A 24,459-nucleotide genomic window follows, 5' to 3' on the forward strand; every position below is an offset into this window, starting at 1 on the left:
AGGGGGTTAAATCAAAATCTGATTTAGAATCCACGATTTGACTTTGTCATTAATAAAACTGGATATCGGTTAGAAAAAAAACACCAATTCTGCCAATAAAAAAAAAAAAAGAAGCATTTTTCGTGTTTTATGCAGAAAACGCTCACATTTTTGGTGAAATCGCTCAAAACCCTGTTATTTTTACTTCTACAAGACCTGGACAGCTTGGAGATGGAAGTATTGTCGGATTCTGACTTAGCAGCCTAAGTATAATAACTCACATAAAATAGGTTTTTTTGTTTTTTTTTACTAAAGATTACAAGTTATTTTTCAAAAAATAAAAAACTGGATTTTTCGAGTTTTTGGCTTTAATAAATAACCCCCCCAAGTGTCGCAAAGAGCCCTCTAGCGAGTATTACTAAATGAGCAACTAAAGCAGCAGGAATGATACCTGGAAGTATTAAACGGATATCATTTGCTGGGTTCAGCAGGCTAAAACAGGATTTTTTGATACTCACCGTTAAATCTGTTTCTCTGTAGTCGATAAGGGGGACACAGGGACAGATGGGGTTAAGCTCCACCCTCTAGGAGGCAGGACACTTAGAATAAAAAAGAAAGGGGCGTGCCAAGACCATGGCTTAACCCAACCTAGTAATAAACCATTCAGTTAGTACCAAAGCGACTGCTAAAGATAAACAAGAAACTGCAGAACTGGTAAACAGGAAAACATTTCACTTGTGGACCAATAGATCCAACTCGCTGAAGGGCGGGAAGCCCTGTGTCCCCCTTATCGACTACAGAGAAACAGATTTAACGGTGAGTATCAAAAAATCCTGTTTTCTCTGTCGTCTCAAGGGGGACACAGGGACAGATGGGGACTTAACAAAGCAGCCCCAACAAAAGAAGCAGGGAGGGAGCGAGACAATGACACATTATTGCACCACAGAGTGCAACACCTTACGACCAAAGGAGGCTTCGGCCGAAGAAAACGTGTCGAGACAATAGAATTTTGTAAATGTGTGGACAGAAGACCAGGTAGCCGCTCTGCAGATCTGGTCCAAAGAGGCCGAGTTGCGCCATGCCCAGGAAGCTCCCACTGATCTTGTAGAGTGGGCTCGAACACCTTCTGGGGGCGACTTACCTTTGGCTAAATAGGCCTTCGCGATGGTTTCCCGGAGCCATCGGGCAATAGAAGACTTGGACGCAGCCAAGCCCCTCCGAGTCCCTGTGGGCAGAACGAACAGGGACTGTGAACGGCGGAAGGACTTGGATCTGTCCAGATACCACCGGAGCGCTCTGACTACATCCAAACCATGAAGTCTTCGTTCCTTGTCATTCTTGGGATCCGGACACAGGGACGTACCACAATCTCCTGGTTGATGTGAAAGGACGTCACCACCTTGGGTAGGAATGACGGAACCGTGCGGAGTACGGCCTTGTCTCTGTGGAAAACAAGGAAGGGCGGATCACAGGATAGTGCGCAGAGCTCCGAAACTCGTCTCGCAGAAGAGATCGCCACAAGAAAAACCACCTTCCGAGTGAGCCAGTCATCGGAAACTGATGCTAGAGGCTCAAAGGGAGGATCTAAGAGAGCATCCAGAACAATATTGAGATCCCAACTCGGAGTCGGAGGGCGGAAAGGAGGGGCGACATGAGCCACTCCTTGGAGAAAAGTACGGACTGAGTCATCCAAGGCCAAACGGGATTGAAGCAACACCGAGAGAGCTGACACCTGTACCTTCAAGGAGCTGAGTTTCAGGCCCAACTGCAAACCCCTTTGAAGGAAGGACAAAACTCGAGGGATGACACAGTCCATGAAGGAAGAATCAGCCGAGGGGACGGCGGTTTCCCTGCACCAGGTCCAGTAGTTACGCCAAACTCTGTGATAGGCCTTGGAAGAAGTAGCCTTGCGGGACTTCAACATGGTGATGATAACATCTTCCGCTATCCCCTTTCGTCTCCAGATGGCGGCCTCAACAGCCATCCCGTCAAAGCGAAGAGGCCCGGATTGTGATGAGCAATGGGGCCTTGAAGAAGCAGGTCGGTCCGCGGAGCCAGCCGCAGAGGTTGTGCGACGGACATCTCCTGAAGATCCGAGAACCAAGTTCTCCGGGGCCAAAAAGGGGCTATCACGATCGCGGTGACGTGAGACTGCCTGATCTTTTTTAGCACCCGAGGAAGCATGGGAAGAGGAGGGAAGACGTAGGCGAGGTCGAAGTGCCAGGTCTGTGTCATGGCATCTATGCCCACTGCCAGAGGATCGCGTGAGCGAGCGAAGAAGTTGGGCACCTTGCGATTGACTCTGGACGCCATTAAATCGATCTCGGGAACCCCCCAATGACGGACGATCTCCGCAAATGTTTCCGGGTGAAGCTCCCACTCTCCTGAATCTAGGAGGTGCCGACTGAGAAAATCGGCCCTGGTGTTGTCCACTCCCGGGATGTGAATGGCGGAAAGCCTTACGGAACTGGCCTCCGCCCAGAGTAGAATCTGTTGCACTTCTGCCAAGGCGGCCTTGCTGCGGGTTCCACCCTGTCTGTTGATGTATGCGACGGTTGTGGAATTGTCGCTCTGCACCCGAACAGCCTTGGCCTGGAGGATGTGTGACCAGTGTCGGAGAGAGAGTTTTACCGCCCTTAGCTCCAGTATGTTGATGGAGAGTTTGGACTCCTCGGGAGACCATAGACCTTGTGCGGACCGACTGTCCCACGTTGCTCCCCAGCCCTGAAGGCTGGCATCCGTGGTTATCACTAGCCAATCCGGAGTCGCCCAGGACTGTCCCTCTGACAGGCTGGATGGTCTGAGCCACCAAAGGAGAGACTCCCGTGTCGAGCTGAGAAGTGAGATTCTCTGCGATAAGGGTCCCCCTTTCCATGTGGTCAGAATGTTGGATTGAAGCGGACGAAGATGCAATTGTGCGAAGGGGACCGCTTCGATCGAAGAAACCATGAGTCCTAGAACCTTCATAAGTAGATGAATGGTGGGCCTGGCGGTCCGAAGTAAGAGTTGCACTTGAGTTCGGATCTTCTCCTGTTTCTCCGAGGGGAGACTCACTCTCTGCGTACGAGTGTTGAACTCGAGACCCAGAAAGGTCATCCTGTGACTGGGAATGAGATTGGACTTCTTCCAATTGATGGTCCATCCGAAGTCCTGTAGTAGAGAAACGGCCTTCTGAAGATCCTGTTCGCTCTTGTCCTTCGTCCTGGCCTTCAGGAGCAGATCGTCCAAGTAAGGCGTCACCGATATGCCCTGGAGACGTAGGGCTGCTGCGGACACCGCCATGAGCTTGGTGAAGACCCTGGGGGCTGATGAAAGACCGAAGGGGAGCGCCACAAATTGGTAATGTCGATTCTTGAAGGCGAACCGCAGGAACCGGTGATGAGGTGGCCAAATTGGGACGTGGAGGTAGGCATCCTTGATGTCCAAGGACATCATCCACTGATCTTGTTCCATCCCCCGTATCACAGAGCGAAGGGTTTCCATTTTGAATTTGACCGATCTGATGAATTTGTTGAGAAACTTGAGATCCAACACCGGTCGGAAGGAGCCGTCCCGTTTGGGAACCAGAAACAAATTGGAGTAGAACCCTGAGAATTTCTCTGGAGGAGGCACTGGGATGATTACTCCACTTTGCTCCATCTTGTGGACACAGTCCAGGAAGGCTAGAGCCTTGGCCGAATTGGTAGGAAGTCTGGACATGAGGAACTTCCGAGGAGGGAGAGAAGAGAAATCCAGATGATAACCCTCTGATATGATCTCGTTTACCCAGGCATCGGAGGAATGCTGGAGCCAGACCTCCCGGAATTGCAGTAGTCTGCCCCCTAAGGACTGCCGCGATTCCGGAGGGGGTGCCCCGTCAGCCTGAGGCAGACTTGTCGGCAGAAGTCTTGTTGTGGAATTTGTTAGTCTTCCATGAAGGACGTCCCTTGTCTGCTTGTTTGGAGCGAAAATTGGAGCGTCTGGGAGGACTGTATCTTCTAGAAAATCGGGTAGATTGACCCCGAAAAAATCTGGACCGGCGGGGCTGTGTGGAAGGCTTGTTCTTAGACTGAGGAAGAAAGGTGCTCTTGCCCCCTGTGGCCTGAGAAATGATTTTTTCAAGTTCCTCACCAAACAGTCGTTGTCCCTTGAAGGGGAGCGAAGTAAGGGATTTCTTAGAGCTAGAGTCGGCTGCCCAATTCTTAAGCCACAGGGTTCGACGGGCCGCTACAGCTAGAGCTGAGGTACGCGCTGTGATCTGTGCGGTATCGAGGGTGGCGTCTGACAGATAGGCGGATGCCTCTGCTATAGAACGCACGGATTCGATAAGGTCGGCCCTGGGAACGCCGTCCTGAATATCGGAGAAGAGAGATTCAGCCCATGCCTGGATGGCTCTGGCCACCCAGGCTGACGCTAGAACAGGGCGAAGGGTCGACCCTGCGGAAGAGTAGACCGCTTTAAGGAAACCCTCAAGACGTCTGTCAGATGGATCCTTAAAGGCTGCCGCGTCGGTAACGGGTAACGTCGTGGATTTAGACAGTCTGGAAACCGGGGCGTCCACAGTCGGAGGCATTGACCACCTGTCCACCAGATCCCTAGTAAAGGGATAGGACTTCGAAAATTTCCGAGAAGCCTGAAATTTCCGTTCAGGGAAATTCCACTCGTCTTGAACAATGTTGATAAGTTGTTCATGGGAAGGAAAACAGAGAGAAGACTTGTGTTGTCTCTTGAACAGGCTGGACGTCTGAGACTGTTGTTCCGAGGAAGGAGAGACCTTAAGGACCTCAATGACCCCTTGAATAATACGGTCAATGTCATGCTGAACATCGCGGCCCGCGGTCTCCTCACTGTCCTCCCCTGCTTCCGAAGAAACTTCGGAAGGGAGAAGTTCACCTTCGGAGTGAGAGGATTCCCCTCCTGAAGCAGAGTCCTCAGACGGGGTCTGGACACTAGAGTGCCCCTTAGACTTCTCTGATCTCTTGCGCTTGCCGCTGGATTTGTGGTCCAGTTTGGCAAGAGCTTTACCCAGAGTATCTGCAATGGAAGGGAGATTCTGCAAAGAAGCTAAGGACTGGGAAAGCTGAAGCGCCCAAAGAGGGGCTGGAGGTTCCGTAGAGGGTCCAGGAGAGGGATCTGGAAGAGAAACCTCTGGATTGGGGGACCCAGAAGGGGCCGCCGGGGAAGTGTTGCCACTAAGATCAGGATTGGCAACCGTGGCAGAAGCGGAAGACAACCCCTTTTTGCAAGATTTGCAGAGGGGCTCCCCTTGACCTCCTTGGATTTTGGTCTGGCATTTTTTGCAGGCTAAATAGGTAATCTGTGCTGCTGCTTTTGCTGGTGCTCTCCCCCCAGCCCTTGGGAAAAGTCCCCCTGACTTACCCTCTGCCATTGAAGCAGTGTCTGTGGTACCTGCTGAATGGTTGTAGAAATTCTGCTTTGAGTCAGAAAAAACAAGGGCTGCAATGCGCTATAATCTGGTAACCGAAGGGTTAACCTATGCGCGTCCTGTAGGGAGAGCTAGTCCGCTGCGCTGTGGTCCCCCTGAAGAATCCTCCCTGAAGTGCTCTGATGCGAGGAGTAGGCAGCGTGAGAGGAGTCGGAGGAAGTCGGAGGAAGTTAACGCCTCCTAAAAAGCGCGCCTAGCCATGCGTTCCACCCAGAGCGCAAAAAAACAAAATGGCGCCGGAACGCATGGGGCTGGAACGCATGGCGCTGGAACGCACGGCGCGTCTCTCTTTTTCACCGCACCACGAGGCAGGCATGGTGCGCCTTAGAATGAAAATAGCGGTGGAAACCGCAGGGAGCAGTGCAAACAGAGGGGAGGTATAGAGAAGGCGTCTGTCAAGCAAGACAGAGTTCCTGATAAGGGGGAGGAGAGCCAGCATAGAGAAACCCATTAGACAGAAGGGTCATACTCACATTTTTAGCCGCACCGGTTAGGCCCTCTGCTCTCCCATCACGGAATGCAGGAATGCCTGGAAGACAAGTCGGTATAGCTTAAGCTAGATAGTGACTCCGGTGGGCATCCCACGTAGGAGGCACACCACAAAGGATACAGGTAACCCTGTTCCTGATGAACACCTCATTTGCCAGTATCCTGGCAAAATAATTCTTGAGATGAATTTGTCCATCCTCCTTGGAAGCAGGACACTTAAAAACTGGATGGTTTATTACTAGGTTGGGTTAAGCCATGGTCTTGGCACGCCCCTTTCTTTTTTATTCTAAGTGTCCTGCCTCCTAGAGGGTGGAGCTTAACCCCATCTGTCCCTGTGTCCCCCTTGAGACGACAGAGAAAGCAACAAGAAGTGTGGCCCTATGTTCTCCTCCTAGGGTTGCCACCTGGCCAGTATTTTACAGGGCTGCCCGATAAAAATGATGATCCCAATGTTAATAGGGAAAAAATATAAATATATAGGAAGGCCGGTATCTTTTTCCAGGAAAAGGTGGCAACCCAATCTCCTCCTAACCTCATATTAGTCTACCTGTTTTAGCGACTCCATGTGGGGCACTGACAAAAGTGCTGATATTGAGACAAAATAAAAGTGGAGATAAGAATGTCGGATTTCCCACCAAATTCACAAACCTCTATCTCCATTTTTGTGAATTTGTCTTTTAAACAGACTCTGTTCAGATTGTCTTTTGCATGACATTTTTTTTCCTGCATTTGTCTTTAAAGGAATACTGTCATGGGAAAAAATGTTATTTCCAAAAAACATAAGTTAATAGTGCTGCTTCAGCAGAATTCTGCACTGAAATCCATTTCTCAAAAGAGCAAACAGATTTTTTTTTATATTCAATTTGGAAATCTGACATGGGGCTAGACATATTGTCAGTTTCCCAACTGCCCCAGTCATGTGACAGAGATTGTGGCCTGACCCTTAGACAATATATTCACTCAAATTGCTAATATTGCCTCATTCATCAAGTGGGAGTTAAAAACTTTTAACATATCAAATTGTAGAAAACACTTTTTTTTTTGTTTAATAAGTGTTTTGCTTGTTTTGTTAATGAGGCTATAGGGTTAGACAGAAATTATAGGAAAATCTTTTTCTAGACTGGCCGAACTGTCAGTGCAGACGCTATGGGGGTTAAGTATCCACCTCCGGAGGCCGGACAGAAGAAACTTCGGCTCCACCATCCACATATAACCTCTTGCTCCTCCTGTTCCCCTCAGTTTGTTTCTTCTGTCGTGCTGGAGGTTAGGACAGCCATATTTTTGTTTTATGTAGTGTGCAGGATCACTTGCATCCTGTGCTACCTGGTAATAATAACCAAATCATAAGAAAAAGGGGAACAGGAGGAGCATGTGGTTATATGTGGAGCCAAAGTTTCTTCTTCTTCTGTCCGGCCTCCGGAGGTGGAAACTTTACCCCATAGCGTCTGTACTGACAGTGAGGGCCGGTCTAGAGAAGCTTATGCCCTGACTATAAAGTGCTAATCCCTATTAAAGGGGTGCTTCACCTTTAAAGAAACTTTTATTATGTTATAGAAGGACCAATTCTAAGCATCTTTTCAATAGGCCTTCATTATTTTTATTTTATTATTTGTCTTTTTCTTCGGATTCTTTGCAGCTTCCAAATGGGCGCCGCTGTCCCCTTCTAAAAAAAACAAATGCTCAGTAAGGCTACAAATGTATTGTTAGGTACTTTTTATTACTGATCCTTCTATTCAGACCTTTACTATACTATTCAAATCAATGCATGGTTGCTAGGATAATTTGATCCCTAGTTACCAGATTGCTCACAATGCAAATTGAAGAGCTGCTGAATAAAAAGCTAAAGAACCAAAAACCTTCAATAATTAAAAACTAATTGCAAATTATTGTAACTATGTAACTATATCAAATTGTAGAAAACACTTTTTTATTTAATAAGCGTTTTACTTGTTTTGTTAATGAGGCTTTTGCACCTATAGGGTTAGGCTAATCCTTATTAACTGGACTTTACTCCATTTTTAAAATGTCAGGAGAAAATGTTGTTTAAAATGTCGTTTTTGCACCATTTTTATGTCGTTTGAAAGACACATTCAAAAAAGTGTCTGTAAACTCTTTCTTTCACTAAATAGAATCAGTTAAATATTCAGTACTGTAAGAAATAATCCACAACCCGTCACTCTTCCTGCTGAGGTCTGGGTCAGATTTTGATTGATAGGTCTAATACGCCTTTTAGGAGGGCTCCCTTTTTTAGCAGAATAACTCAAGAACCAACTCTTGCACAAACAAAAGGTAACAAAATAACAGACTGACAATCACTCTGCTTGCAGAGAAACAGGATTTCCATCAGCGTTGGTTATTTTTTAAAGAGTGAGCACCTAGGTTAAGGGTGCAACCCCCAAAGGATATATTAGACCTGTCAATCAAAAATTGACTCCACCTACTGCATGAAGACAGAGGGGTTTATTTATTTAAGAGTGAAGTTAGTCTTCTAGAGTGAAATTCCACCATTCTCCATTTTTATGGGATTTTACAAGAAATTTATCAATGGGTAAAAGTTCATGCTTTGATAAATTCGCTTTTCAAAATCCCATAGAAATGGAGAGTGGCAGAATTTTACTCTAGAGGACTGCGCCGTTCTCTAACTTCACTCTTTGATAAATATACCCCAGAATGGAGACAGGTTGCTTAGAGGGGGAGAGTGAAGAGTAACTTGATATTTTCATAAATGGTACAGAATTTGTAATTGCGATAGATTCTCTTTAAAGGTATCCTGTCATCGGAAAACATGTTTTAAAAAAAAAAAAATCTGTTTGCTCTTTTGAGAAATGGATTTCAGTGCAGAATTCTGCTGGAGCAGCACTATTAACTGATGCATTTTGAAAAAAATTTTTTTCCCATGACAGTATCCCTTTAAGGATTCGGTTCGGCCAGACATGAGGATTCGGTCGAATCCTGGCTGAATATAGAACTGAATCCTGGATTCAGTGCATCCCTACTACATACATCAGTCATAGTCCCTAGAACAGCAATTATTCATCCCAAAATCACCCTAATGTACCTTTAAAGGAGAAGTAAACCCGTTAAGGAGAAATAAGTCCCCATTGCCCCCCGCCTGCACAGTCTTACCCCTAAATTCTTTCCCCTCTAGAAATAGCGAGGGCAAATGCAGAGTGAGCGCAGCGGAGCTCACGGGAAGCATCTTCTTCTCTTTGGCAATCTTTGTGAAGTGAGCAGCGTATTGGCGCATGTGCAGTTGGAGCAATCTTCCGGTTCGCAACAACTACGCATGCGCTGAAAGAGCCGGAAATTGGGGATAAAGAAGAGACAAAGATTACCGAAGAGAAGAAGATGGCGCCCGTGAGCTCCGCTGCGCTCACTCTGCATTTGTGGTCTATCTATAGAGAGGAAAGAATTCAGGGGTAAGACTGTGCAGGGGGAGGCAGGACAATGGGGACTTATCATAATGGGCGGTTTAGTTCTCCTTTAAACTGGAGAGTTATCTGGGCACCCTACTCAAAGCTGACCCCTAACTGGTCTTTACACACTGCTCTGGGCCACCCTAGGGGGGAAGGGCAGTCCTACATTTTGGAACACACTGCTGCAGGGCATTTATGCCTTCCCCAAATAATGGACATTTGTTGTTACCATAATTTCAATTGCTCAAAAGCACTCACACGCAGGATGCTCTGGAAACAGCACTGTGTTTAACCCACCATTATTCTTTTCACTGTCAGCTGGCTTCATCTGTATTGGATGATGCATCTAAACACAAGGGAAAAGAAGGATTTGCTGGTTATGTCACAAAACAAGCCCTTTCGCTGATAAGTCACTGTGTAAGGGGTACAAGGGAAAGTGCACGGCATCGAATAGCAGGGCCTCTTCAAACAGAAATATGGATCACATACCCCAGGTAGAACTTTCATGTTGTGCAAAGCATTCTGTGCTTCTAATGCAGCTTTTCTTGTGTAGAAAGTAATAAAACAGCATCCTTGAAAGACAGGAATATATATGTGTTAAAACAAATATGCATTTAACGTCACAATATTGAACATTATAATAGGGCTAGGCAGTCAAGTTGTTGAACTGTAACGATCAGCACCAACTGGCAGAGAATGATTGGAGATGTGGTTTTACACCTGATAAAGTGCTCAAGTTTGCTTTTTGGGATCCATATGCCGAGGCAAAGTTTATGCCCATGACATGGTCCAACTGTAAATTTCATAGTGGCTTATATCCCCTCAAACCTTTATTGGTTTAGAGCAGTGATCCCCAACCAGTGGCGCGCAAGCAACATGTTGCTCCCAGTGGCCTCAAAGCAGGTGCTTATTTTTTGATTCTGGGCTTGAGGGCAGGCCACTCTCCCCGATATGCCCACCTTGAGGTGGGCAATATCGGGCTGATCCGATCGTGGGCCCTAGGGTAATGGGCGGGACCGCATCAACGAATAGATGTGGCTAGATCTCGATCAGTGAAGCCCGTCGAGGGGGCCCATACAAGGTCTGTCGGCAGCTTTTATCGGCCCGTGTATGGCCACCTTTAGTTGCATTAAAAAGCCAGGTGCACTGCCAAACAGAGTCTCCAGTAATCGGCTAATCCACATGGGGGACATTGTCAAAAGTGGAGATAGCCCATTTGTGGAGTAAAAGTGGTGGTAAACTGGTGTCAGATACTTTCTCCATATTCACATAAAGAAATCCGCTTGAATTCAGACTCAACCACCATTTTTCATTTTTTAGTGCAAGACAGTTTACTTTTATGAATTTGTCTTTCAAACAACATAAAAATAGTGCAAAAACTTTATTTTAAACAACATTTTCTCCCAACATTTTAAAAAATGGAGTAACGCTCAGTATAACTCTTCCCCATGTGTCAGGCCAAGATACATTTTCTGCTCTGCTTTGGTTCAGCCAATCTTCATTTCACACCTCTTCTAGGTGCCCCATTGGGGAAGTTTTAGCATATTAATAGGGATTATCATATTAATAGGGATTAGCCTCTTAAAAAAGCCTCATTAACAAAACAAGTAAAACACTGATTATACAAAAAAAAGTTTACTTTATATAATTTTATATGCAAACATTTTTTTTACAAAACTTGTTGTTTTACTAGTTTTAGCTTAATGAATGAGGCAATTTGAGTGAACGTATTATCTAAAGGAAAAGTAAAGCCTCCCAGGCAATTTTTTTAGTTTTAGCTGCACTCAAGACACTTGACCTTAGATAATAATTCAAATACTTCAAGAAGACCAGCAACACCAGGATTTTTGTGTATCAAATCAAAGTGTATTTATTTATTGCATGAATAGCTGACGTGACGTTTCGGTCCATGCAGGGACCTTCCTCATGGCATTTACATTTATTTGTATTTACCCTTATATCTTGTTGCAGAAGTGGAATTACACAAACATGTAAAAGGTAGATTTAGAAAGCCCAGGTTAAAAAAATAATGTATAATGTATAATTTTCACAGGTAAAATAACCAGGCTCCCCTGGAAATTCCAATTTGATGGCTAACAGGTTTAGTAAAAGCTAAAGACAAATTCAAGAAAAATGTCGTTAAAATGTTGTGCGAAAGACAAAATCTGAAAACTGTTTATTGAAAAGACAAAGTAACAAAAGTGGAGCTAGAGGTTTGTGAATTTGTTGGGAAATCCAACATTTTTATCTCCACTTGTATTTAGTCTCATTATTGGCACTTTTGTGAATTCCCCCCCATAGAGTTTAGCAAATAGCCAATCAGAGCACTTACTTGGCACCCAGAGGGACATTTTCATGTTTGTGTTACTCCCCAACTCTTTTTTTACATTTGAATTTGGCTCACAGGTGGAAAAGGTTGGGGACCACTGCCTTAGAGAAATCACTCACCTTTGCTTTGGGGAGGATTCTGGCTTCTGTCTCGGAGAACATTGATTTCATAAACAGCTCCATACTGCTCAAAGAGTTCTCTTAGCTCTTTCTCTGACCAGCTTCGAGGAACCTGACCCACAAACATCTTGATAGAGTCTGAATCCGGATGGTCTGGGTGGTCCATTGTGCCATTCATTTTCTTGGAACTATACGAGAGGACAACGGGAAAGAAAGGCAGTTTAAGCAGAGGATGAGGCAGGAGAGTCCATTTTTAGCATTGGCAGAGAAGAAGAGCTGCTTACAGGGAGCTCTGCAAGCAAAGCAGCAGGTTGTGTGTACAACACAAAATAGTCACTAACACTACTACATTAAAGGGGAACTATCACAAAAATGTAAATTTAATATAAGCTTCAGCATACTAAGGTAAGAAACTTTCTAAATACAATCAATTAAAAATTCTGTACCGTTTCTGAAATAATCAAGTTTATATTCACTATTCCTCTCTCAGCATCTGTTTCTCTTCATTGAGTGTCAGATTTTCAATGACAGTTAGATCCAATATATCCTTTTGCCTAGAACATGTATTAGGGTCAGGGCACACAGGCAGATTCCGGGAGATTAGTCGCCCCGAAGAAGAGATTTGTCGCTGGGCGACTAATCTCCCACTGCCTCCCCTGCCTTCACGTCGGCTAAAATGTAAATCACCGGCGCAAAGGCACTCGGCGCATTTCGTTTTCCAAAGTCGCACGAAGTTTCCTAAGAGCCATCCCACCGGTGGTTTACATTTTAGCCGGCGGGAAGGCAGTTTGGGGAGATTAGTCTCCCCGAAGAAGAGGAGATTTGTTGCCGGGCGACTAATCTCCCTGAATCTGCCTGTGTGCCCTGACCCTTAGAGCTCACAATATTAAAATCCCCAGACATCATGTCTCTCTACATGCAGAATTTGTGCAAAAGGTAGTTATTTTGTTAGATTTTATTCATACTGGATGAGTGAGCTCTAATACATCTACTAGGAAAGGGAGCCCCCCCCCTATAAAATATATTGGATCATTCATCTGACACCCAACTGCTGCATGAAGAGAGAATGAAGAGAAACAAATGGCAAGAGAGGAATAGTGAAGATAAACTTGATTATTTCAGAAACAATGCAGAATATTTAATAAATTGTATATATAGAAAGTTTCTTACTTCAGTATGAGGAAGCTTATATTAAATTTTCATTTTCGCAATAGTTGCCTTAAGGTACTGCATATTTTGATGTCTGACTGGACCAATCATTACACAAGTGGCATTGAATAGCTTTTATAACACAACAAATAAGTAACAGGGTTCACCTACACAGCAGAGACATCTAAGTGACCAGGGGAGGGGGATTTGAATGTGCCAAAACCATGAAAGACTTACACAGGACTGGAATTCAGAGAGCAATGATCCACCATCATCTCAGGCAGGAAATCAAGTTTAAATGATGCCATGGTCTTTCTAATTATCCCCCCTGGAATAAACACAAGCAGACAGAGCTCAACTCCACCCGGTAGAGCGATGAGTACACAAGCAGACAGGACACACAGCGGGACGGGAGACACACAGCAAACCTTTTCCAGAACACACACACTCAGCCGGATACACAACCACCATAGTCCTCCACAAAGCAGCACTGGACAAGACAGACAAGTGGACTGAGGGAGGCAAAGAGCTGCAATAAAGTTTGTGTTGGGAGTTGAAAAGGGAGGAGGATATTATGTGAAGCTCAGTTTGGTGCACAAAGAAAATGCTGATGCGCAGGGCTTGTTTTGTGTGTTTTTCCCTGGCGAAGCAATACTGAGAGCGGCATCAGATAAACAGAATGTCAGATCAATACAGATAGAGAGAAGCAACAGAGCGTAAAGAAATCACACAGCCCATGCTACTGCTCACATGCCCATGAGCCCACACGGCTTTAGCCACTTCCCCCTGGGGGTCCCTTACTTTCCAAATTACAAAATGTGGGGAAATTGTATTTGTACAGTGATATACAGTGAATAGGCAGAGAAGCAGACACAGAGAGAGGGATGTATGATAATTACTGGCACAGCAATGGCATCGCTTAGGTTATAGTATAGGGGTCTTTGCTGTTTGAAGGATTCCTGGTGCAGTAATATATATTATATAAATATGCCTTTAGCTACCTCTGGATTATATCAGAATATTCACAGATGTGATGTGGTTGTACCACTGAGCATACTAACGTGGCCTACACAGGCACAGCAAATACTTCAAATTCTAGCAAGGGGATTTAGGGTTGGGGCCAGCAAAGGGGATTTAGGGTTGGGGCCAGCAAAGGGGATTTAGGGTTGGGGCCAGCAAAGGGGATTTAGGGTTGGGGCCAGCAAGGGGATTTAGGGTTGGGGCCAGCAAGGGGATTTAGGGTTGGGGCCAGCAAGGGGATTTAGGGTTGGGGCCAGCAAAGGGGATTTAGGGTTGGGGCCAGCAAAGGGGATTTAGGGTTGGGGCCAGCAAAGGGGATTTAGGGTTGGGGCTAGCAAAGGGGATATAGGGTTGGGGCCAGCAAGGGGATTTAGGGTTGGGGCCAGCAAGGGGAATTAGGGTTGGGGCCAGCAAGGGGATTTAGGGTTGGGGCCAGCAAGGGGAATTAGGGTTAGGGCAAGCAAGGGGAATTAGGGTTAGGGCCAGCAAGGGGAATTAGGGTTAGGACCAGCAAGGGGTGCCAATGAGATTCACTAGATGCATGTCTGTGGCAAGCCTTCAGGAGCCTATGGGACCCAAATCGCAGATACAGAATGAGAAAATATTTCACTAGTTAAATCACACTTTGGGTCCATTTCCACTGGATGTACAGACAATACACTTTCAGGATCGGGAAATAAAAAAAGAAGTATGGTCTGTATTGTTGGACAATCATACCCAAAAATTTATCGCAGACGTATTAAAAGCTTGGGAATATAGTACAAAGGCAACAGCAGCACACGAGGAGCAGAGAGTTAAGGCTTGGTGTAATGTGGACCAGGTTTAAACACAGTATAAAAATAAAAACTAGGCATATAGGCTGTGCAAAATAAAATATAGTTAGCCAACAATGTATTGTATAAAGGCTGGAGTGAGTGGATGTGTAACATAATAGCCAGAACACTACTTCCTGCTTTGCAGCTCTCTTAGTTTCCACTGATTGGTTACCAGGCAGTAACCAATCAGTGACTTGAGGGGGGCACATGGGTCATAACTGTTGCTTTTGAATCTGAGCTCAATCCGGAGGATCGATTGCAAACCCACTGAACAGTTATGTCCCATGTGCCCCCCCCCTTAGAGTCACTGACTAACTCCGAGTTAGAGAGCTGAAAAGCAGGAAGTAGTGTTCTGATTATTATGTTAGACATCCAGCCACTCCAGCCTTTATAGTTTGCATTTGTGGCTAACTATTTTAGAAACATTTTTTTATTTTGCACAGTCTATTTATCCCGTTTTTATTTTAACACTGAACTCTTCCTTTAAATACCATGGCATTGATTTTACCTTTGAGGGACAGATTTTAGATGGGCCGGGCCTGGTTTAAAAAAAGGTAAAACTGTTTATTACTCTGCCACCATTTTTTTGTGAGCGGCTTCTGATTATACACAAGATTTTGTGTTTTTACCAAAGGGAAATACTGGCGAGCACAATACACGTCAATCATTCCAATGGACTGCAATGGCAAGTGACCCATAAACTCTTAAAAACCTGCCCCATTATCCCTTTCCCTGCGCTACTTGTGTCTACTTTATTCTAATACAGGAAGCAGGATTTTCCAACTGAATGCTTGGGGGGGGGGGTGGTACAAGTCACAGTAAACTAACTTTTCTCTATCCAGGAATGTTTATGCTCCGAAGAAAAATAAGCATATGCAATGTAATAATTATCATCAGCATAGGAAAGGGACCAAGTAATATTTGGTTATCCAGAGTTTTTTATGCTTCCCTTCCTATGGGATCCGTTATCCAGAAAGCTCAGAATTCCAGAATGCCCGTTTCCCATAAGCTCCATTATATCCAAATTAATCCAAAATGTTAAAAATTATTTCCTTTTTCTGTGTAATAAAACAGTAGCTTGCACTTGATCCCAACTAAGATATAATTAATCCTTATTGGAAGCAAAACCAGCTTATTGGGTTTATTTTAAAGGGGTTATTCACCTTTTAGTATGATGTAGAGAGTGATATTCTGAAACAATTTGCATTTTTTTTTCATTTTTAATTATTGAAGGTTTTTGAGTTATTTAGCTTTTTATTCAGCAGCTCTTCAATTTGCATTCTAACCAATTTGGTAACTAGGGTCCAAATTCCCCTAGCAACCATGCATTGATTTGAATAAAAGACTGGAATATGAATAGGAGAGGCCTGAATAGATTAGGAATAAAAAGTAACAATAACAATACATGTGTAGCCTTACGGAGCATGCGATTTTTAGAAGGGAGTCCGCGACACCCATTTGAAAGCTGCAAAAAGTCAGAAGAAAAAGGCAAATAACTAAAAAATAAATAATGAAAACCAATTGAAAAGTTGCTTAGAATTGGCCATTTTATAACATAATAAAAGTTAGTTTAAAGGTGAACCATCCCTTCAATGTGTACATGATTTTCTAGTAGACTTAAGGTATGAAGATCTGAATTACAGAAAGATCAGTTATCCAGAAAACCTCAGGTTTCAAGCATTCTGGATAACAGAACCCACAGCTGTACAGCCAAACATGTTAAAGGTATGGCTCAGCTTTAGGTTAAGTAGGTAATAGAATGGCCAATTCTAAGCAACATTTCGATTGGTCTTCATTCATAATTATTTATTTTTTATAGTTTACTTATTTGCCTACTTCTTCCGACTCTTACCAGATTTTAATTGGGGGTTAGTGACATCATCTTAAAACAAATGCTCTGTAAGGCTACACATTTATTGTTATTGCTACTTTTTATTACTCCTCTTTCTATTCAGGCCTCTCCTATTTATATTCCAGTCTCTTATTCAAATCAGTCCATGGTTGCTAGGGTAAATTGGACCCTGGCAACCAGATTGCTGAAATTACGATCTAGAGAGCTGCTGAATAAAGCGCTACATAACTGAAAAAAACACAAATAATAAAAATGAAATTGTCTCAGAATATAACTCTCTACTTCATACTAAAAGTTAACTGAAAGATGAACAACCCCTTTTTAAATTGTGGGTTTGGGATCCGTGTTCTTCTCTCTCTTTTGTGGTTCAGGCTCAGCTCAGGTGCCAGGGAGGTTAAGGGCCATTTAGAAGGTTAATAAGGGGGGAAAGAGAAGATAGTACACAGAATATAGATAAGCTCGGATAGTGAAAGCAACTTGATCTGCTGTATTTATGAGGCTGCTCACAGTGTGGGTGTAAAGTTATACTAGAACATTGCTCCTATTATCTGCCCACAGAAACACCTAGTAGCTTTATTTGTGAATATATTCAACGGCTTCCAATGGAGGAAACCTCATCACTATGATACATGTCAATTATTAACATATATGTTGCCATGTCCTAGCACTCGCTTCCCTCTGGCCATCTTCTTCAAGTTGCCCTAAAAGTGGGTGAGAGAGTAGCAGGCATTGTCCACTATTGCTTGATTGCTTACAAATAGTCAAATACAAGAGTCCTCTGCACTCAACCCATTTATCAATATATTTAAGACAGCAACATTTGGTGCATACTGCTACTAAAAAATGCCTTACCCTTTAAACAAAACAGGGATTTATTACAAATTCAAGCAGCATTTCACATTTGCTGCACCGTAAAGGTGACGTTTTGTTGTCTATGTGTTCTTACTCAAACAGTTAAGGTCTCTCATAGCCCTGTACGTTCTCACCCAGTTAAGGTGTCTCGTACCACTGTACGTTCTCACCCAAACAGTTAGGGTCTCTTGTACCACTGTACATTCTCACCCAAACAGTTATGGTTTCTCGTAGCCCTGTAAGTTCTCACCCAAACACGTAGGGTCTCTTGTAGCCCTGTACGTTCCCACTCAAACAGTTAAGGTGTCTTGTAACCCTGTACGTTCTCACCCAAACAGTTAAAGTCTCTCGTACCCCTGTACGTTCTCACCCAAACCGTTAGTATCTCTCGTAGCCCTGTACGTTCTCACCCAAACAGTTAGTATCTCTCGTAGCCCTGTACGTTCTCACCCAAACAGTTAGTATCTCTCGTAGCCCCGTACATTCTCACCCAAACACCACCCAAACACGTAGGGTCTCTCGTACCCCTGTGCATTCTTACTCAAACAGGTTGGGTCAAACAGTTAGGAGGGCCTGTGCCCCTGTGCATTCTTACCCAAACGTGTAGTGGTGCCTGTGCCCCAAGCAGATTCCAACCACTAATTTGAATATACAAAAAAAAGAACTGCAGGCAAAGGGAAATGGCAACTTCTTTGTTTGCGTGACAGTCACATGATTTTAAGGATTTGTTATAGGCAGGCACTTGGATTGGGCTGAAAAAAGCAAAATCCTGAACCAAATCATGTATTTGATGCATTCCTTAAAAATACATTTAACATCCGACAAAATATATTCTAGTATAAACTGGTGCTAAATGAGCGAAAATCCCCATGAATCTCTATTTCTGGCGAGAATAACTAGCGTTACTTGGGAAACAAGCAGTTGTGCTGCATTGTGTGCGCGGCCCAGTCATGGCCTGAAGGCAAAAGGCAGCTGTCGGCATGTGGCCCCCCCCCCCCACATCATTACAGGACTAGTCATTTTCACACTTCCCTCCAGCAATCAGGAAGCTTTCACTGCTCCGTGCTAATGGCAGGGCACGAAACTCCATTGTGGCAGCTGAAACAGCGACATTTAAATATCGGCAAGTCACACGTAATCTTGCGTTGCAAAGAAACCACCAGAAACACAGTCAGCTTTGGCCTCCAGTTCCCCTTTGACTGTAGTTTCTTTATGCAATAACAAAGCCATTTCCCAATACACATTTATCAACAGTGGTTTTAAAAGGCAAGTCAAGCCCAAAATAAAATACCTTATAAAAGAAAACCTAATACAGGCATGGGATCTGTTATCCGGAAACCCATTATCCAGAAAGCTCCAAATTACGGAAAGGCTGTCTCCCACAGACTCCATTTTATCCAAAAAATCCAAATTTTTAAAAATGATTTCCTTTTTCTCTGTTATAATAAAACAGTAGCTTGTACTTGATCCCAACCGAGTTATAATTAATCCTTATTGGAAGAAAAACCAGCTATTAGTATCCAGAATGCTCGGAACATGGGGTTTTCCAGGTAACGGATCTTTCGGTAATTCGGATCTTCATATCTTAAAGGGATCCTGTCATCAGAAAACATGTTTTTTTCAAAACTGAAATCCCGGATTGATATCAATCCAACTTGCAGTACAGCAGTAAAGAGTGATTGAAGTTTATCAGAGCACACGTCACATGACTTGGTGCAGCTGGGAAATTGACAATATGTCTAGCCCCATGTCAGATTTCAAAATTGAAAATAAAAAAAAATCGGTTCGCTCTTTTGAGAAATGGATTTCAGTGCAGAATTCTGTTGGAATTTTGAAAATGTTTTTTCCCCCCCCATGACTGTATCCCTTTAAATCTACTAGAAAATCATGTAAACATTAAATAAACCCAATTGGCTGGTTTTGCTTCCAATAAGGATTAATTATATCTTAGTTGGGATCAAGTACAAGCTACTGTTTTATTATTACAGAGAAAAAGGAAATCATTTTTTAACAAAATTGGATTATTTGATTATAACGGAACGGGAGTCTATAGGAGATGGACTTTCCGTTTTATGGTGCCTTCTGGATAATGGATCCCGTACAAACAACTTAAACCATAGAAAATCTGTAATTGATCTATATTTGCAAAGTTCTGTAGGATTATGGTTTCTTTAATTAGGCAAAAAAATATTTTGGGGTTTTAACATATATACATACACACACTATATAAAAGTATGGGACCAGTTATCCAGAATGCTTGGGACCTTTTTTTCAGATAAGGGATCTTGCTGTAATTTGGATATTCATATCTTAAGTCTGCTAAAAAAATAATCGAATAATTAATCCCAATAGGCCGGTTTTGCCTACAATAAGGATTAATTATATTTTAGCTGGGATCAAGTACAAGGGGCTGTTTGAGTATTACAGAGAAACAAGAAATCATTTTAAAACATTTGGATTATTTGGATAAAATGGAGTCTATGGGAGATAATTAGGAGCTTTCTGGATCCTATACCTGTATATGTAATTGCAATAAAAGCAGTATTTGTCTGGCTGTGTAGTCTCTGCACTGCACGTTCTGGCTCCTGAAACCAGTTGATTAATGGAACAGACTCCTGGTATTTGTTTCAAAATATTATATAATTTCAAAATATGATTTTGTTGAGAAATCAAAGAACAGAAGGGCATCAACACTGCCTTTTAATTACAGATAACATTGGAAGCAGTTAAATGTGTAAATGAAGGTATATTGGAAGGTTGCTTAAGGTGGCCATAGACGCAAAGATCCGCTCATTTGGCAACATCACCAAACGAACGGATCTTTCCCCGATATGCAATTAACGAGCATGTCTATGTCGGGGGTAATCTGATTGTTCGGGCGTATGGCCGATTAAGATGCACAATGGGCTCCGGCGGGGTCGGTCGGGTCAAAATCAACCCTGACCGATCAACCATACGACCGATCTCCGTCGGACAAAAAATGTCGGCACACGCCACACACGATCCGAAAATCGTACAAATCCTCGATTCTTACAATAGGATTTGTGTGTCTATGGCCAGCTTTAGAAAGACATTCGCTTTCGTTTCATTCTTTCAGTTGCCCTTTAACCCCTTCATGACCATGCACATCTACAGAAATCACACAGAGCCTTTTGTGGATGGCTGTGATGGGGGGTACAATACAGCACATTGTAATACTGACCTCTTGTACACTGCCCATGAGCCTTTGGGGCACACGCTGTAACATGCACTATGGGCAAATGTCATCTAGATTCCCACAATGCTCAGAGGGCGGCACACACTCATAGCTGGCAGCACTACACAAGGAACTTGTATTTAATGTTCCTGACTTTTATCATGGCCTTATCCAACGTGGCACTGCCTTGCTGATAAGGAAAAAAAAGGCCTGCAGAACACACCCGCCTTGCTGACGAATGGTTCAGCTCGTCACAAAACATTTTAGAGAACAAGTCCGAACCATACACATGTCCGGCCGCTTTACAGTTCTGTTGATCCAGGCCAACTGCCCAATCAGAATGGCAGGAACTTCGCATCTATAAAGACCCACCAATAGACTTACATGATCATGTGTTCAGTAAAGAAAACGGTCATGCCCAAGGGTGCTGTTTTAAAGAGGTCAAGATTCAAGCCATCGCTAATTACATGCATAGAATAAGGCATCTCGCGCATGGCTGCACTCAACAATAATCCTCTGCGTGGAAAAAGAATAAATGCCTTTGAGGCTGCCATTTCCTATATGGCAGAGAAGGCTGGCAGTTGCTCATGGGTAACATTTTCGGGTGCACAGAAAAGCTTCTAGTGTATAAGAACACCCTAATCTATAGTTTGTATTGGACAGCCAGCTATGGATACACTGTGTAAAATGGATACACACTGATAATGATTAAAGGAGAAGGAAAGCTACTGAAGCAGTTTATTGCCAATTGATTAGCCACTATATTTATTCTGCAGAATGCTTTACTATACCCGAGTAAACAGCTCTAAGTGCTCTCTCTGTTTGTTTAGGATAGCAGCTGCCATATTAGGTTGGTGTGACATCACTTCCTGCTCACTTATAACTCGTAAAGGGGAGGGAGGAGAGGAGCAAACTGAGCATGCTCAAGCCCTAGCCCTGAAGGTTTGAGATGAAAACAGGAAATCTGATACAGAAGCCCAAGTGTACACAATAGAAGGAAAGAACAGAAACCAGTGCAATTAGCATCAGAATTTAATCATCAGCAAACCTGTAGCATCAGCTTATATTACAGCCAGGGAAGCTCATTTTCTGCTGGATAATTAGTGACGAGCCCTAAGCTTAGCTTCTCAACAGCCAATCAGAGCCCACTGAGCATGTGAGTGTCACAGACACTTTCCAAGATGGTGACCCCCTGTGACAAGTTTGAATTCCTGGATCATTGCTGCTATTGACAAGCTGAAACTTAAAGGAGAAGGAAACTCCCAGGGCGCTAAACCCCTCCCCCCCTCCCCTGTGCTGCCCCCCCTCCCTCCTCCCCCCTGGCCTACCTGTCCCCCTGGGCAAATGCCCCTAACTTTTTACTCACCCCTCTGCGCAGGTCCTGTCCACGGAGTTCGCAGTCGCCATCTTTTCCCACGCGCGTCTTCTTCCTGCTCTGACCGGCGTCTTCTGGCGCATGCGCAGTAGGAACAGGTACCGGTACGGCTCTACTGCGCATGCGCCGAATGTCACGAAGTTTTCCGATTTCACTTCGTGACATTCGGCAGCACAGGGGAGGGGGAGGGGTTTAGCGCCCTGGGGGTTTCCTTCTCCTTTAAGCCTCGTGCAATAAGTTCAGCATGTAAAATATGCCATTTTTAAGGTTTAGTTCTCCTTTAAAAACAATAGCCTAATAAAAACCTCTTGCAGGGTGGGGGAAAAGCTTCATGTGCAAAAAGAATGCAGACACGGATGCATGTACGGAAGTGTTTCACATTCTTTATTCATACATCTTGAAAGCACAAGTGACCCGAAAGGCCTTTTGTTCATGGGCCGATTCAGATGCAGAATATAAAAATAAGGCGTTCCTAATGTGAAGAGCACACTGTAGCTTGGGCAGCACCTGGAAATTAAAATGAATGGATGTTCCAAAAGCAAAGTGAAAAATCCAAAGGCAAAGCTAACTGCTATTCCAATATTTCAGGATCACTTAAAGGGGTTGATCACCTTACAATAACTTTTAGGGGGTTATTTAACAAAGGACGAATTTCGAATTTATGTGGATTTTTGTTTTACTCCAATAAATCAGAATCGAATGGGAGGTTATTTATGAAAAATGTTGACCGTCAAAAATATAATTGAATAGGAAAGACCCGAAAATTTTATTCGGATTTGAACTTAACTTGAATCAAATTTTTCTATTAACAAGATGGGTCAACGGACCTCTGACATTGACTTCTAAATTCGAATTTGTGAGTTTTGACACAAAAATACATTTGAAAATTCGGATTTACCGTTCAAACAATAATAAATCTGCCTCTTAGTATGATGTACAGTTTGCAATTTCAACAATCAGGTTGGTAGGGTCCAGATTACCCTAGCAACCATGCCCTGATTTGAATAAGAGACTGGAATATAAATAGAAAGAACGCTAAAAAAAGTAACAATAACAATACATTTTAGCCTTAGAGAGCATTTGTTTTTAGATGGGGTCAGTGACCCCTAATTTGAAAGCTGGAATGAGTCATAAGAAGACATAAGTAAAAAATGAATGAAGACCAGTTAGGGTAAGGGATGTCTTGCTTATACCTACCTGAACAACCACACCTGTTTAAAGGGGTTGTTGAACTTGAATTTTTAGTATGATGTAGAGAATGATATTCTAAGACAATTTGCTATTGGTTTCTCTTTTTTTATTATTTGTGGTTTTTGAGTTATTTAGCTTTTTATTCAGCAACTCTCCAGTCTGCAATTTCAGCAATCTGGTTACTAGGGTCAGAATTACCCTAGCAACCATGCACTGATTTCAAAAAGAGACTGGAATATGAATAGGAGAACCCTGAATAGAAAGACTAGTAATAAAAAGTAGCAAAAACAAGAAATATGTAGCCCCACAAAGCATTTGTTTCTTAGATGGGGTCAGTGGGAAAAAAAGTCAAATAATGCATAAACGCTAAAAAATAAATGAAGGCCAACTGAAAAGTTGCTTAGAATTGGCCATACTAGGGTCTTACCCTAGCAACCAGAGAGTGGTTTGAACCAAAGATGGGGAATAAGAAAAGTAGAGGGCAAGCATAGAACATTAATAAAAAGCAACAATAACATTGTAGCCTGGCAAATATGTTTTTGGCTACCATGGTCAATGGCCCCCATTTGAATGAAGGAAAGAGTCCGAAGTAGAAAGCAAATAATTCAAAGACATTTAAAATTGAAAAAGGAAGACCATTTGCAAAGTTGCTAAGCATTGGGCAATTTATAAAATACTAAAACTTAATGTTAACTTAAACTACCCCTTTAAGTGCAAACCCGCTGCAAATACTGTCCATACAAATTTTGTAGCCTCACCAATACCAATAGTACATTTTACTATAAGCAAACCTAAATTTTACACACACACACACACACACACACACATACATACAGTACATACATACATATATAAATAATACACAAAAGCCATGAATATCCTGTAAATTATATCCTTATAAACGGTGAGTTCTGATGTCATCAGTTATAAACGGTGAGTTCTGATGTCATTTGTCACATGACTCACTGAAACTTGTGTATTATAATAAATAAAGTACCCCAGTTGCAAAATATGAGGATATTCGAAGTTCCATGACCTGTATAAATTCGGCCTCGTGTTTTTATATGGTCATGAAACTCCTCGGTAACTTATAATATCCTTATATTTTACAAGAGGGGGTACTTTATCAACTATATACACACACACACACACACACACATCATGATTAGATTTGGTTAAAAGAAAATAAAAAGGGTGGGGGGGGGGTTAGTTCTGGAATATTACCGACCACAGGCCAAATCTCTGGATATCA

The 24,459-nt window shown here is 43.2% G+C and overlaps 1 protein-coding gene across 6 annotated transcripts in view; it reads right to left on the reverse strand.

Moving 5' to 3' along the window:
* Window positions 1-24,459, reverse strand: part of celf1.S (CUGBP Elav-like family member 1 S homeolog) — a 51,057-nt gene that overhangs the window by 14,765 nt on the left and 11,833 nt on the right. For 2 of the 6 annotated variants that reach the window (XM_018259357.2, NM_001086501.1), the window contains 4 exon segments: window positions 13,144-13,234; window positions 11,758-11,945; window positions 9,799-9,881; window positions 9,568-9,655 (listed from right to left, as the gene is read on the reverse strand). In XM_018259357.2, coding sequence (XP_018114846.1) covers window positions 9,568-9,655; window positions 9,799-9,881; window positions 11,758-11,945; window positions 13,144-13,214 — 430 coding nt within the window. In that variant the 5' untranslated portion in view covers window positions 13,215-13,234. 6 annotated transcript variants of the gene reach the window in all.

The sequence above is a fragment of the Xenopus laevis genome, chromosome 4S (assembly GCF_017654675.1).
Source record: "Xenopus laevis strain J_2021 chromosome 4S, Xenopus_laevis_v10.1, whole genome shotgun sequence".
NCBI lineage: Eukaryota > Metazoa > Chordata > Amphibia > Anura > Pipidae > Xenopus > Xenopus laevis.